At 39.2% G+C, this 13,290-nt stretch overlaps 1 protein-coding gene across 2 annotated transcripts; it reads left to right on the top strand.

Moving 5' to 3' along the window:
- The first annotated feature begins 4,320 nt into the window (after nucleotides 1–4,320).
- On the top strand, nucleotides 4,321–11,622 carry LOC115104905 (neutrophil cytosol factor 2-like). Of its 2 annotated transcripts, none has more exons than XM_029626306.2 (15): nucleotides 4,321–4,549; nucleotides 4,776–4,858; nucleotides 5,237–5,345; nucleotides 5,581–5,715; nucleotides 5,971–6,078; nucleotides 6,320–6,379; nucleotides 6,507–6,550; nucleotides 6,984–7,125; nucleotides 7,281–7,346; nucleotides 7,540–7,612; nucleotides 7,729–7,772; nucleotides 7,906–8,066; nucleotides 8,158–8,269; nucleotides 8,429–8,546; nucleotides 9,203–11,622. In XM_029626306.2, the coding sequence occupies exons 1-15, from the start codon at nucleotides 4,376–4,378 to the stop codon at nucleotides 9,292–9,294; spliced, it is 1,521 nt and encodes a 506-aa protein (XP_029482166.1). In that variant the 5' UTR covers nucleotides 4,321–4,375; the 3' UTR covers nucleotides 9,295–11,622. The 2 variants fall into 2 exon arrangements, with proteins under 2 accessions (XP_029482166.1, XP_029482165.1); XM_029626305.2 differs by having other exon boundaries at nucleotides 7,726–7,772.
- The last annotated feature ends 1,668 nt before the right edge of the window (nucleotides 11,623–13,290 follow it).

Below are 13,290 nucleotides of genomic sequence, written 5' to 3'. Positions count from 1 at the left end.
GGGTTAGCTACAACCAGTTTTGAACGTTGTAGGAGTAATGGTTAAAGAGCCATTGAAATTAGATTTGTCCCTAACTGCTGTTGGTGGACGTAAGGAAAACTACAGGTGAATATCTGTCAAATATCCAACCTGAAACTGTCTTTACCTCAGTGCTCATAATGCCTGCAAGCATGCCTGCGATCAGCTGTCATTGGATATTGAGACAGTTGTTTTAAAGATCTACAGCCATGTCGCAGTGTCTGCTTCCCGAAGAAAGGAACTGCGAGTATTTTTTTTTACTTTGAGTGGTGTGAAATTCTGCAACATTCTCTCTTCATCCAGCTGTCGATCGTCTCCTGCAAAGCTGGCCAGCTCTTACTTCATACTTCAGGTCCCTTGGGGAGACCTGTCCTGTGGCACTGAAGAGTATTTTTGAATATGAAGATAAAACGGAAGCTGCTGAGATATGTGTTTTTTCCACAACGTGGGGTGTGTTTTTGACCAACTCGTAAGAAAGCTGGAGGAAACAACGCTCCGCATCAGATGTTTACGAGGAAATCCAAAAGTTCACAATGAAGATGCTTCAGCGGAAACAGGACAGCTTTTTTTGGATACCAGACCAAGCAGCTGATGGACAAACAATTGTCATCACAAAGGTCCAAGCAGCAACAGGATTTGAAGTTCTATGACACTGTCATTGCATACATTGACAAGTGGTTTGATTTCTTACCAGAAAATGTAATGGTGAAACAGACCGGCTTCTATGAGTATCTCACTTTCACTGACCTGGAGCAGGTGGTGGTTTGCCCTCAAAATGAAGAGTTTTTTTTTGTGCTAGCCAGGAGGAAATACAGACAGGATACCACAAAATCCACCAGTGAGAAGTGGGTGGCAGTTTTTCAAAACCTAGGGAAAGCCAACTTGATCAACATGCTCAGGATTGTCTCATTTGTCCTCAGTGTACCAGGCTCAAATGCCTTTGTAGAGAGGCTTTTCTCTGATGACCACTAAATGGTCAGACTCAAACATTACATTACATTAGACTCAAACAGATGCAGCACAGAGCTGATAAAAAATGAACTCTAGATATCTGTGAACTGTGACTTGTCATGTAAGGACTTCTCTCTGGCTATGCAAAAGGACAGCTTGAATCAGTCGAGCAGCAAAAAATATCCATGTAAAGAGTAGATTTGGTGAGTGACTCGTGCCCCTCTTTTCCTCTTTTGAAATTGTTTATTTTTTTGCTGTAAAGGTCAAAATTGTGATTTCTTTGTTCATTTATTTTGAGGTTTATTCACAAGTTTACATAATGATACAGTTTTAGTAAAGCTATAGACTAAATGGAATATAAAAAGGTTTTGCCTTCCCAATTGAATATGAATATACACTGTCACACAACAGGCAGGTTAGCCTAGTGGTTAGAGAGTTGGACTAGAGTTGGACTAGTAACTGAAAGGTTGCAAGTTCAAATCCCCGAGCTGACAAGGTACAAATCTGTCATTGAAAATAAGAATTTGTTCTTAACTTACTTGCCTAGTTAAATAAAGGTTTACATGTTATTTTATTTTTTTAAATACCCACACCGCCATGGAATGGCACACCACCTTTTGTCCCTTATTTGGTAGTGAGAAAGTTGACAACTCTTAGTACCCCCCCAAAAAAAAAGCTGAAATATTTGCTAATAATGAAATGAGCCAAACCCAGGATAGATTTGTTTAGGGCCCAAAGGAGTTTTACATGGACATCAAACTTAAGAGCTGCCAACTCTCACGCAATGGCCGTGAGACACACGCATGGTCCAAGCACACCAAGACAGTTGTGAAGAGAGCACGACAAAAGGTTTTACAGTTGCATCACTGCCTGGTTTGGCAACTGCCCGGCCTCCGACAGCAAGGCACTACAGAGCGTAGTGCGTACTGCCCAGTACATCACTGGGGTCAAGCTTCCTGCCATCCAGAACCTCTATACCAGGCAGTGTCAGAGGAAGGCCCTAAAAATTGTCAGACTCCAGCCACCCTAGTCATAGACTGGTACTGCTTGCCATGCGCCAAGTCTAGGTCAAAGAGGCTTCAAAACAGCTTCTACACCTAAGCAATAAGACTCTTGAACAGCTAATCAAATGGCTACCCAGAGTATTTGCACCCCCCATTACTGGTACCCCCTTTTATATAGCCCCGCTATTGTTATTTAGTGCTGCTTTTTAATTATTCGTTTTTCTTATCTATTACCTTTTTTGTGTGGGGGGGGTAGTTTTTTTTTTAAACTGCATTGTTGGTTAAGGGCTTGTAAGTAAGCATTTCACTGTAAGGTTGTATTCGGCGCACCTGTTGTATTCGGCGCACCTGTTGTATTCGACGCATGTGGCAAATACAATTTGATTTGACCCTATTCTCACGCTCACACTCCTTACGTCGTATATCTCACGCATTGAAAAGTACTGCTTTTATTTTTTATTTTATCCATTGTATAGTGCGTTAACTTTTCAACCTTGCTTCAAATAGTTTTGAAATCGGAAACTGCAATTTAACATGAAGCGGAACCTCTTGCCACAGGACTGTGAACAGCGGCACATTGAAGGATATGATTGGTTATGTAAGGAATCAAGGGGATTGGATGTGCATTTTAAAGAAACGCACCTCAAGATGAGTTTATACAGAGCTACAATGCTCTAAAACAGAGTTACAATGCTACTGTTTTATGTACAATGTTGTCAACAAAATTAGGTTGCTCCTACTCCCGCGCCTATTGCAGAATGCAGCCTTTTAACAGCTGGTACTAAACTCGATTTATTCCCCTCGTTTGGTGATTGGCATTTAGTATGTGACATCGAAAAGGCAGCAGATAGACATACAGTCTGTTATAGCAGGGAAGATTGGTAGGGTGACCTGATTTGTAACTAGAAAAATAATTTGGTCAAACAGATTGTGAACCCAAAAGTTTAAGTTTGATTCTAGAGGGGGGACAATGAATATACCAATTATTTGGTTAGGGTAATCTTGTCTTCCGGAGATTTTATTACCAATGCACTTTATTTAGTGCGATCAGTTGAGCAATTCTCATTCTTAACAAAGGGCTAAAATAAAAGTTCATTTGTGTGCTTGCCAGCAACAACACCACTGTTATTCCCCACACTTACAGTAATGTATTATTCCACTTCTTAACAATATTGCCAGTGTCTGATATGTCTACTTGTGTCTTTGAAAATGAATTATATGAGGTGAAGTCTTTTTGCAAGCTATTCATGGCCAATGTTCATTAAGTCCTACCAATAAGCATTGGATGGATATGAAATGCTTCAGGCCATTTTAGTATAGTGCACATGAAAGGCTGAGATAGTAGAGGGAGACTCCTAAACACGCATCATTTATCTTGTCTATGTAGAGTCAGATGATGGCAAGGATCTTCAAGTAGTAGGAATAAACCCCCTGAATATTGATATTCATTAGATTTTATTTGGTGATTGAGAAATGTATTGTTAAAACAAGAACATTTTCAATAACCTAGCACTTAGGAAACATAGATAAGGGGTGGCCAACCCTCCTGGAGAGCAAGCAGGATTTTCTTCCAGCCCTATTTTAAAGAGTTCACCAAAGTTATAAAATACAAAATGTTTGTGTCTTTACCTTGAAAGCAGTATATGGACAAGGAGACTGCAATCTATGATTTGGTTACCCACTGCCACCAACCATTTAATATGAGTATTTCCTGTGCGGAGCATTCCCACTGACCTTCCCACTGTTCCTCACATTTGCCTGTTTTCCCATCTAATTTCATTACAGTCTGAATAAAGTCTCAAACCACCTAAATAAAATGTTTTAAAAAAATATGAGCATACTTCAAATGTCATCCCCCAAAAGTAACAAAGTCGTAGAATTTTGAGTGTTCATTTAATGTTCAAAGCATTCGAAATACAGCTGACCTGTATTTTCCCCCCACCCTGGTCATGGGGCCTAAACCATGTAAAAATCCATAGAATTGCTGGAAATTAGCTTTAAAACAGATGCAGACCACCGTTTAGGCAAAAATTCACGCTAAGCTTTCTTTAAAAATTGGCAACCCTGCAAATGCATGTTTATTTCAAGCACTATGTTTAACCTCTTTATACGCACTGTTGCAGCCAACACATTTCACATTTTAACAGACAATCTTATCCAGAGCGATTAAAAAAAAAAAAAGTGTAATTTTTCATACTGGTCCATCGTAGGAATTGAACCCTCAACCCTGGCGTACTGTTACAACACTAAATGGACTGGAGAGAAAAAAGGAACTGCGATTCTGTGTAATCATTACACTTCCTTCCTACCTCTGTGGGGGAAATGTGTCAGTATAAGAAGAGTGGTTTCACTTTTCTCTCGTCATATCACTGTAGCTCAGCGCCTCGACACTATTTGGAACCATGACATTTGTGAACACTCTCAAACAGTGGGATGAGGCAGTGGCCTGTTTCGAACGCGGGGATTCCGCAGCTGCCCTTGGAACATTTCTGGACATCCAGGAAAAGAACTCCAAAATCTTTTTCAACATTGGCTGCCTACATTTGATCAATAAGAACCTAGATGCAGCTGAAAAGGTATGGCAGTTTTAACCAAATTTCATCATTAATTAAAAGACAATTCCCTGTTTTTACCAAATCAATACATCTAAGGGTTAAAGTTACTATCACATTGTAATTCAATGTTATTTTACACTTCAAAAATGCAAGTCACAGAAAAAGGGGAAGTTTAGTTTGAGTACACAATGCTTGTGGTACCATTTGATTGGAAGGAAGTCACTGAGTCTTTCTGAATATCACACAGGCTTTGGACAGATGTATCGGAAAGGATGAACACTTGGCTGTTGCATTCTTTCAAAGGGGGTTGACATTCTACAAAAAAGAAAGGCAAGACAAATCTATCATATTAGGGATGAGTGATTAGATGCATTATAATTGCTTAAAAATAGAATCCCATTCTTTCGAATGGTGTGTTAAAGGGACATTTCACAATTGTTCATATTCATCATCAGGACCACTCCAACATCAGCATGTGAAAACAGTGAGTTTCTATGATTTTTATAGAGGATAAGTGTTTCCGATGACTTCATCTGGAAACATTTGACATCATCTGGTGTGAAGTTAAATTGTGAAATGTCTCTTAAAATTGATAATCGTTTTGTACAATTAAACGTAGCATATTTATTCTACATTATTCAGCTGTATATGTGTTTTACCTATAGCCGGATAGTGAATTACTTGGATACCTCCTCACTTTGCCTGCAGGTTTGAGGAGTCTTTTGCTGATTTCCAACATGCCTTCAAGGAGTTGAGGGGGAACCAGCTGATCGACTACAAACCTCTTGGTCTGAGATACAAATTATATGCTTGTGAGGTGAGATATGATGAAAGTCTTGCCTTTGTAACAATGATTGGATATCGAATATGTTACGTGTATTTTAGGAACCTATCAACAGCAACCTATCCCAAAAAACATCACAGTATGTATACACAGCAAAAAAAGTGCATAGGTGGATGCTACAATGTAAAGCACTTTGAGACCTGGGCAGGAAGTGCTGTATAGCTGTAATTTTACATCAACAAATGTCTGAGTGGTATCACTCCCACAGGTACTGCACAACATGGCGCTGGCCCATGCTCAGCTGGGTCAGTGGGAGAAAGCCAAGGAGAACCTCCTGACTGCTCTGAATCTCAGGACTGAGGCCAAACTCAGCCACATCGACAGAGGTCTGGAGTGCATCCTGGTCAGTGGCCCTTCTCTCTCTCAAGCCTTTTTCACACTATCATGTCGACCTCAACCATACTGTGCTGGCTTAGATATGTACTTTTTTTGTATTTTTTACATTGTTTGTTCCAGCAGCTATAGTGGATGAGTAACCAGGCCAGGCGGCTCATCTCAGTAGTGTGAGAAGTGTTTCAATGTGTATTTATTATGCATTTTCACGGCGTCTGACTGTTCAACAAAGTTGGAGATGTAAGTCCTCTGTTAATCCTTATAGAAGCAGAAGCTGTTTGAGCCAGTTAAGGTCCCGGCGAAAGTGCTGTTCAAGCCAAACAAGAACTATGTGGCTGAACTGGAGAAGAAGGACTACCTGGGCAAGGCTAAGGTATCCCTATCATCTCTCTCTGAAAACATAACATGCATATTAACCAGCCAAAATGTTGCGACTTTTTAAATGTGTTTACAACATGCATGTCTAGTACCTACTTTGTTTGAGATGTGCAATTTAAATGAGTTGTGAATAGCCTTGGGTCTTTCTTTAGGATAGCTATTTGGCAAGTTATTAGTAAGTAGGCATGTCATAAAGTATTGTTTCATGTTGAACCAGTTTTATTCTCTATCCTCAGGTTGTTTCTTCCATCGTCTTCCAGGATGAGTTCTCTGGCTTTGCTCCGTTACAGCCACAGGTGAAGTTTCATATGATTTGATGTTTTAATAGTGTCTTTAAAAACTGTCAACAATTAAAATAAGAAATTGATTGAGGAGGAATATTCAGTGTAATGTGATGTGCCATTTTTTTGACGGTAAGGGTAGGTTGAAGATATTCCTACCGGACCAAAAGCGCCTGAAGTTCTGAGGTAAAGTTCATGTGATCTCAATGTTAATTGTAGGGGACACTGGGGGTGGTTTGACACTTAAAGTAACGGTCCAGTGTTTCCAGATTTCTATGAAATATGACCTATATTTAATTACAATATAAGTGAGAATTTTCCTTCCAATATCTGGTTTGGCCGTACCCCAAAAACAGAATGGTTTGGGCTTATACCAGTCATTACAAATATTAATTCACACAAGTAGACCACTGATTGGCCAGCTTAGCCAGTGTGCCAAAATGACATCATGTTCTATGAGGAAATAGCAAGCATTTTTAAAACGGTCTATTTGAGATACAAGTTTGAGGTGGGGTTTTTTTTCCTACAATTTATGCTTTGGCCACATACTAGCATAGAATGATTCAACAGCATTATTTGGGTATGAGTTAAAGTAGGATATCTCTGTCGCCCCCCGCAGGGCTCTGGAGGGAGAGCCTCACACTGTCCTCTTTGAGTTTGTCCCTGAGACAAGTGATGAGTTGGCTGTGGTGCCTGGCAACATTGTCTTTGTGCTGAACAAAGGATCTGACAACTGGGCCTCTGTCATCTTCAATGAGCGAGTATGAGTACAAACATTACACTTAAAAATGCTTTATGCATGAAAAATGTGGATCTATTGTACTCATTATGCTCAAACATACTTGGCTGATTATGAGCATCTGTATTAAACAAATGATATGTGTGCAGTGAATTCATTTAAACTTTACATTTTTAGAGGGGGCTTGTTCCTTATAATTTCCTGGAGCGTTTGGAAATAACCTTATCATCTAAGCAAGATCAGGTACATTTCTACTGTCAATATAGTGTTTATTCCTCATGACAAGATGACATTGACTTTAACGTGTGTCAATGCTGAGCTATAACAAATTGGACATCTTTAAAGGTTGAATCCCCAAAATACTGGTAAATATAGTTTACCCCTCAATTGCTATGTTAATTGATTCCCCCTACATGGGTTGATTGCTTTCTTGTAGGATGGGACAGACAAGGATGACATCCCAGGGCCACCTAGACGAGAACCACCGAATAGACCTCAGAGAAATTCTGGTAAAGATATTTTATGTAAAAATGGAATGGAAGTTGTATAGTAAACATTTTAATTATTGGCAATGCAACATCACCTATTACAAATTGCGTAACTTTTGGGGGTATTATTGCAGCAGCTTCTGCTACTGAAAATCAGAGCATTGGGGACACAAAAACAGAGGTATGAGAATAATTGAAAATCAAGTTCAAGACATGTTTCACAGCATGCAATATCCAAAGCAAATATCAATTGTTTATCAGTACTCTACGCTTATACATTTTAAATATCATTGTACATTTATTTCATTCCCTAGTCTTGCCAGAGTGAAGAGTTTAGTGACCCTTCACTCTGTGTAGTGAAAGTACACTTCACATACACCATAGCAATCTGCATGGTGCCTGGACTTCCCTACACAACCACTCTGGAGAAAATCAGTAACAAACTGGGCCTCCCTGCCACAGCAATCACCTTGAGGTATGGCACTGTTTAAACATTGGCGTCAATTTATTTCAACAATCATTACTATTACAAAACTAAGCTCAGTGTTTTTGTGATTTTTCTCAAGCTATGCCCAAATAGATTTGGGTAAAAAAGTGATTGATGAGAACACAAGGATGGAAGATGTTTGGAGCTGTGTCCACAATGGTCGTTTAACACTGTGGTGTGATCTCAAAGAGGTAATATGGTCATGGACTGTATACAGTATTTGATGTCATAATAGTCTTTTGCTATGTGGATTTTTAATTTACAAATGTAGATAGTCAACAAAACTTTGTTCTGACAGATGTCATCATGTGTGTACTAATGTCCCTTGTTTCATGTAATCTACACTACAGGGAGTGAGTGAGCAGCTACAAAGCCAGACTCACCTGATGGCGCTTCATTCCTATGAGTCTTCAACTGCAGAGGATCTTGAGTTCCATCAAGGAGATACCATCTTACTTCTCTCCAAAGGTGAGCTACATATTTCTCTCATGCGGGGCACCATTTCCACAATGCAGAAATAGGTTGTGGCAGTGTTTTATTCTGTTATATGATATCCTGGAAGAGATGGAAACCTGCTGTTGTCTTACAGAACACAGAATTAGGGTTACAGAAGCAATAGTACATTCCCATTTTCATTATTTTCTCATGTGGGCCCCCATTTCGACATTGGGAAAATAATTTGTGTCAAGAGACTAACTGTATTTTCTCTAATAGCTGTAGAGGCGTACATTGACTTATTGTTATTTGAAAAAGCCTCAACCTAATGTTTTCTTAAACCCCCCACCCAAAAACGACATTTTGGTATTTATTTAATTTGTTGTCTGTTGATATAGTCCCAAAATGTTTTGCATGTCAGCAGTCAAGTTTTGAAGATATAGTATTTTCAAGAAGCAAAGTGTCACTTATCACATCACAATGATGCGTTTTTAATCCCTTGATGGAATTGGCATCATCATGATGATGTGGCAAGTGATATCTCGAAAACTTGACTGCTGACATGCGAAATATGGTTGGGACTGTAAAACAGTGAGAGAAAAAAATCATTAAACAGTTTTGAAGTGGATTTTTTCCATTTAAAATACAGAAGCAAAAGTAAATTCCCATTTTCATTACTTTCTTTTCAGTCAATGAAGACTGGTTTGAGGGACAGTGCAACGGAAAGAGTGGCATATTTCCGGCATCCTTTGTGGAAGAAGTTCCTATGAAAGATAAATAATGTAAAAGGAATGTCAGGATAAGGAACAATGACTTCATAGAGATTGTGGGATTTGTTATTTCTACTTTGAGCATGAGGTCCGGGATTCTATCCGATCACGCTTTGGCAGCTATGCACCTTTTAAAGGCAATGTTCCCACATTCGTGGAAACTACATTTATGGTCCACACTGCATATGTCGGCTGACTCAGCTCAATATGGGATTGAATCCTGGCCTTTGTCTTCTAATCTGGAAACCACCAAACAAACATCATCAAAGAAAAACAGTCAAGATTTCAATATTTATGTTGAGGGGAAAGCATTTAGGTCCGAAACGTCATTACCTAAGCAAGGACTTTTCTTCATTGGGCTGATATTTACCAATTTATTTCATGTTATTGTTAAAGTGTGTTATAAGTTTTAATAACCTTTTTGGCCAGCACAAATCAAGCATGCCCATGTTTTCTACATATTTGAATAGAAATGCATTATTTTGTTATACCTTCTTTTTACAGTTGAATTCACATACACTGAGTTTACATACACGTAGGTTGGAGTCATTAACTCGTTTTTCAACCACTCCACATATTTCTTGTTAACAAACTATAGTTTTAGCAATTCGGTTAGGACATCTACTTTGTGCATGACACAAGTCATTTTTTCCAACAATTGTTTACAGACAGATTATTTAACTTATAATTCACTGTATCACAATTCCAGTTGGTCAGAAGTTTACATACACTAAGTTGACTGTGCCTTTAAACAGCTTGGAAAATTCAAGAAAATGTCAAAGCTTTAAAAGCTTCTGATAGGCTAATTGACATCATTTGAGTCAATTGGAGGTGTACCTCTGGATGTATTTCGAGGCCTACCTTCAAACTCCATGCATCTTTGCTTGACATCATGGGGAAATCAAAAGAAATCAGCCAAGACCCCAGAAAAAAAATTGTAGACCTCCACAAGTCTGGTTCATCGTTGGGAGAAATGTTCAAACACCTGAAGGTACCACGTTTAGCTGTACAAACAATAGTACGCAAGTATAAACACCATGGGATCACGCAGCCGTCATACCGCTCAGGAAGGAGATGCGTTTGTCTCCTAGAGATGAACGTACTTTGGTTCGAAAAGTGCTAAATCAATCCCAGAACAACAGCAAAGGACCTTGTGAAGATGCTGGAGGAAACAGGTACAAAAGTATCTATATCCACAGTAAAACAAGTCCTATATCGACATAACCTGAAAGCCCGCCCAGCAAGGAAGAAGCCACTGCTCCAAAACCGCCATAAAAAAGCCAGACTATGGTTTGCAACTGCACATGGGGACAAAGATGGTACTTTTTGGAGAATTGTTCTCTGGTCTGATGAAACAAAAATAGAACTGTTTAGACATAATGACCATCGTTATGTTTGGAGGAAAAAGGGGAAGGCTTGCAAGCCGAAGAACACCGTCCCAACCACGAAGCACGGGGGTGGCAGCATCATGTTGTGTGGGTGCTTTGCTGCAGGATGGACTGGTGCACTTCACAAAATAGATGGCATCATGATTTTTACTAGGATTAAATGTCAGGAATTGTGAAAAACTGAGTTTAAATGTATTTGTCTAAGGTGTATTTAAACTTCTGACTTCAACTGTATGTGCTTGTATGTATCTGACACCACAAATGGTTCCCTCAGGAACAATCTGCTATACCTAAGTTATTTTTATGTCATTGTTAAACAAATTAAACATTGGGTATAGCATGGACACAGACTATGCTGAATTGCAGTTTCAGGACCTTTTGGTGTGTGTGTGTGTGTGTGTGTATATGAAAATAGCTTTCATAGCACATTTAATGTCTGCAAATATGACTTATCCAGCAGCCTATATTAAAGATTTTGAATGACAAAATCATACATAACTCTTTTCATATCTCAATTGTGATTTACAGTACACGGAGCAAACTGTTGGTGATTAAATAACAGCGATGAGTGCATTTAAGGAAAACTCCACCCAAAAATAATTATTTGTTATCAGTTTCATGTTGATATAGTCCCAAAATGTTTTGCCTGTCAGAAATCAAGTTTTCAAGATATTTAACTTTTAAAATACAGCCGGTATGAGACCTTAAACTTTTGGGTGGAATTTTCCTTTAAGTCCAAGTATGTGGTCTCGCATTTTCAAAGTTTCATCTGTTACATTTGAACAGTTCTGGTTCTGTTCTTTTTGAAGACTCATATACAGTGCATTCGGGAAGTATTCAGACCTCTTTTGTAACATAACAAAATGTGGAAGAACTGTATAAACCTTTATATATGCACACTTCTTACAAAGAGATGTGGAAACACTTGAGTAAATGTGTGAGTTAAAGACATTTTCTGGTACTTCTGTTTACTTTTTAGCCAGTAATTCTGAAAGTAGCGCTCACAAGCTAAAAGTGTTCCCCAAAAATTGCATCCTATGTGCACCACATCATTCTCGTTCACGTCTCTCTCGCACTCTGCTGTGTGTGCATGTTGCTAGCTGTCACTAAAATGGCGATGGGCTGTAAACAGTCGCTTTTAAAACTTGGGATTTCATGGCTAATTGAGGTAAAACCATTATTCCGCTCATAGATTATGTATGAACTAAATCATATCAAATGTATTTATATAACCCTTCTTACATCAGCTGATATCTCAAAGTGCTGTACAGAAACCCAGCCTAAAACCCCAAACAGCGAGCAATGCAGGTGTAGAAGCACGGTGGCTAGGAAAAACTCCCTAGAAAGGCCGAAACCTAGAGAGGAACCAGGCTATGAGGGGTGGCCAGTCCTCTTCTGGCTGTGCCGGGTGGAGATTATAACAGAACATGGCCAAGATGTTCAAATGTTCATAAATGACCATCATGGTCAAATAATAATAATCACAGTAGTTGTCGAGGGTGCAACAGGTCAGCACCTCAGGAGTAAATGTCAGTTGACTTTTCATAGCCGATCATTGAGTATCTCTACCGCTCCTGCTGTCTTTGGAGAGTTGAAAACAGCAGGTCTGGGACAGGTAGCACGTCCGGTGAACAGGTCAGGATTCCATAGCTGCAGGCAGAACAGTTGAAACTGGAGCAGCCGCTACACATTGTCACATCCAGCCCAAAGTGGGAGGTTTAAAAAAGATTTACTAGTCGCCAAAGCTCCGGATCATGTCTTTAGTTAAGCAATTAACATCCCATCATGCTTAGCCATGTATAAAAATGCCCAGTTCCCCATTATTTTGGCTACCATGGCTAGAAGAGTTTTCATTGACTTTGAAAGAGGGGTCCCAAAAGAGCATCAGTCACCAGATCTCAACCCAATTGAACACGCATGAGACAGCATTTTCCACCAACAAAACACCAAATGATGGAATTTCTCATGGAAGAATGGTGTCGCATCCATCCAATAGAGTTCCAGACACTTGTAGATTCTATGCCAAGGCACATTGAAGCTCTTATGGCGACTTATGTTGGTGTTTCTTTTATTTTGTCAGTTAGCTTAGTAATGCTATAATACTGGTCTTAAATGTCTCAGAAGATTGATTTCTTGAATTGGAATCTGTTGAGCTATGAGTCCAAGTCATCATGAAGTTTGTCATGGTTGCACCTTCGTGCCCAATAACGAACACACTGTAGTCCTCAATGGTCTGTCCACATTTCAAAACAAACTGCCTACCAAACTGATAAACGGCTTGATCACCGTTTTGACACGGAGAACTGCTTTCATTGTGTTGTCTGTGTGACTGTAGCAAAGTTCTCCGTCCACATGAAGGGTTGAGGCGGCAATGTTTGGATACTCAGAGGAAAGATGTTCCAGAAGATCATCTGAGGACAGACATTATCATGCTTTAAACCAGTATTAAATACATTGCTAAAAGGTGTTGAAAATGGCCTATCTCTTGTTTTAATACATTTATAAAACTGTCACAAAAATAGTATTAATCACTCACATTCCTTTTTGAAGTATATCACAAACTGAAAGTTTCCGAGTCCTAAAAGAAGTTCAGACAATGGGAAATAAGTCAGTGTGAAA

Source organism: Oncorhynchus nerka, linkage group LG22, assembly GCF_034236695.1.
Source record: "Oncorhynchus nerka isolate Pitt River linkage group LG22, Oner_Uvic_2.0, whole genome shotgun sequence".
NCBI classification, from domain to species: domain Eukaryota; kingdom Metazoa; phylum Chordata; class Actinopteri; order Salmoniformes; family Salmonidae; genus Oncorhynchus; species Oncorhynchus nerka.
This window is presented reverse-complemented; position numbering and strand designations above follow the sequence as displayed.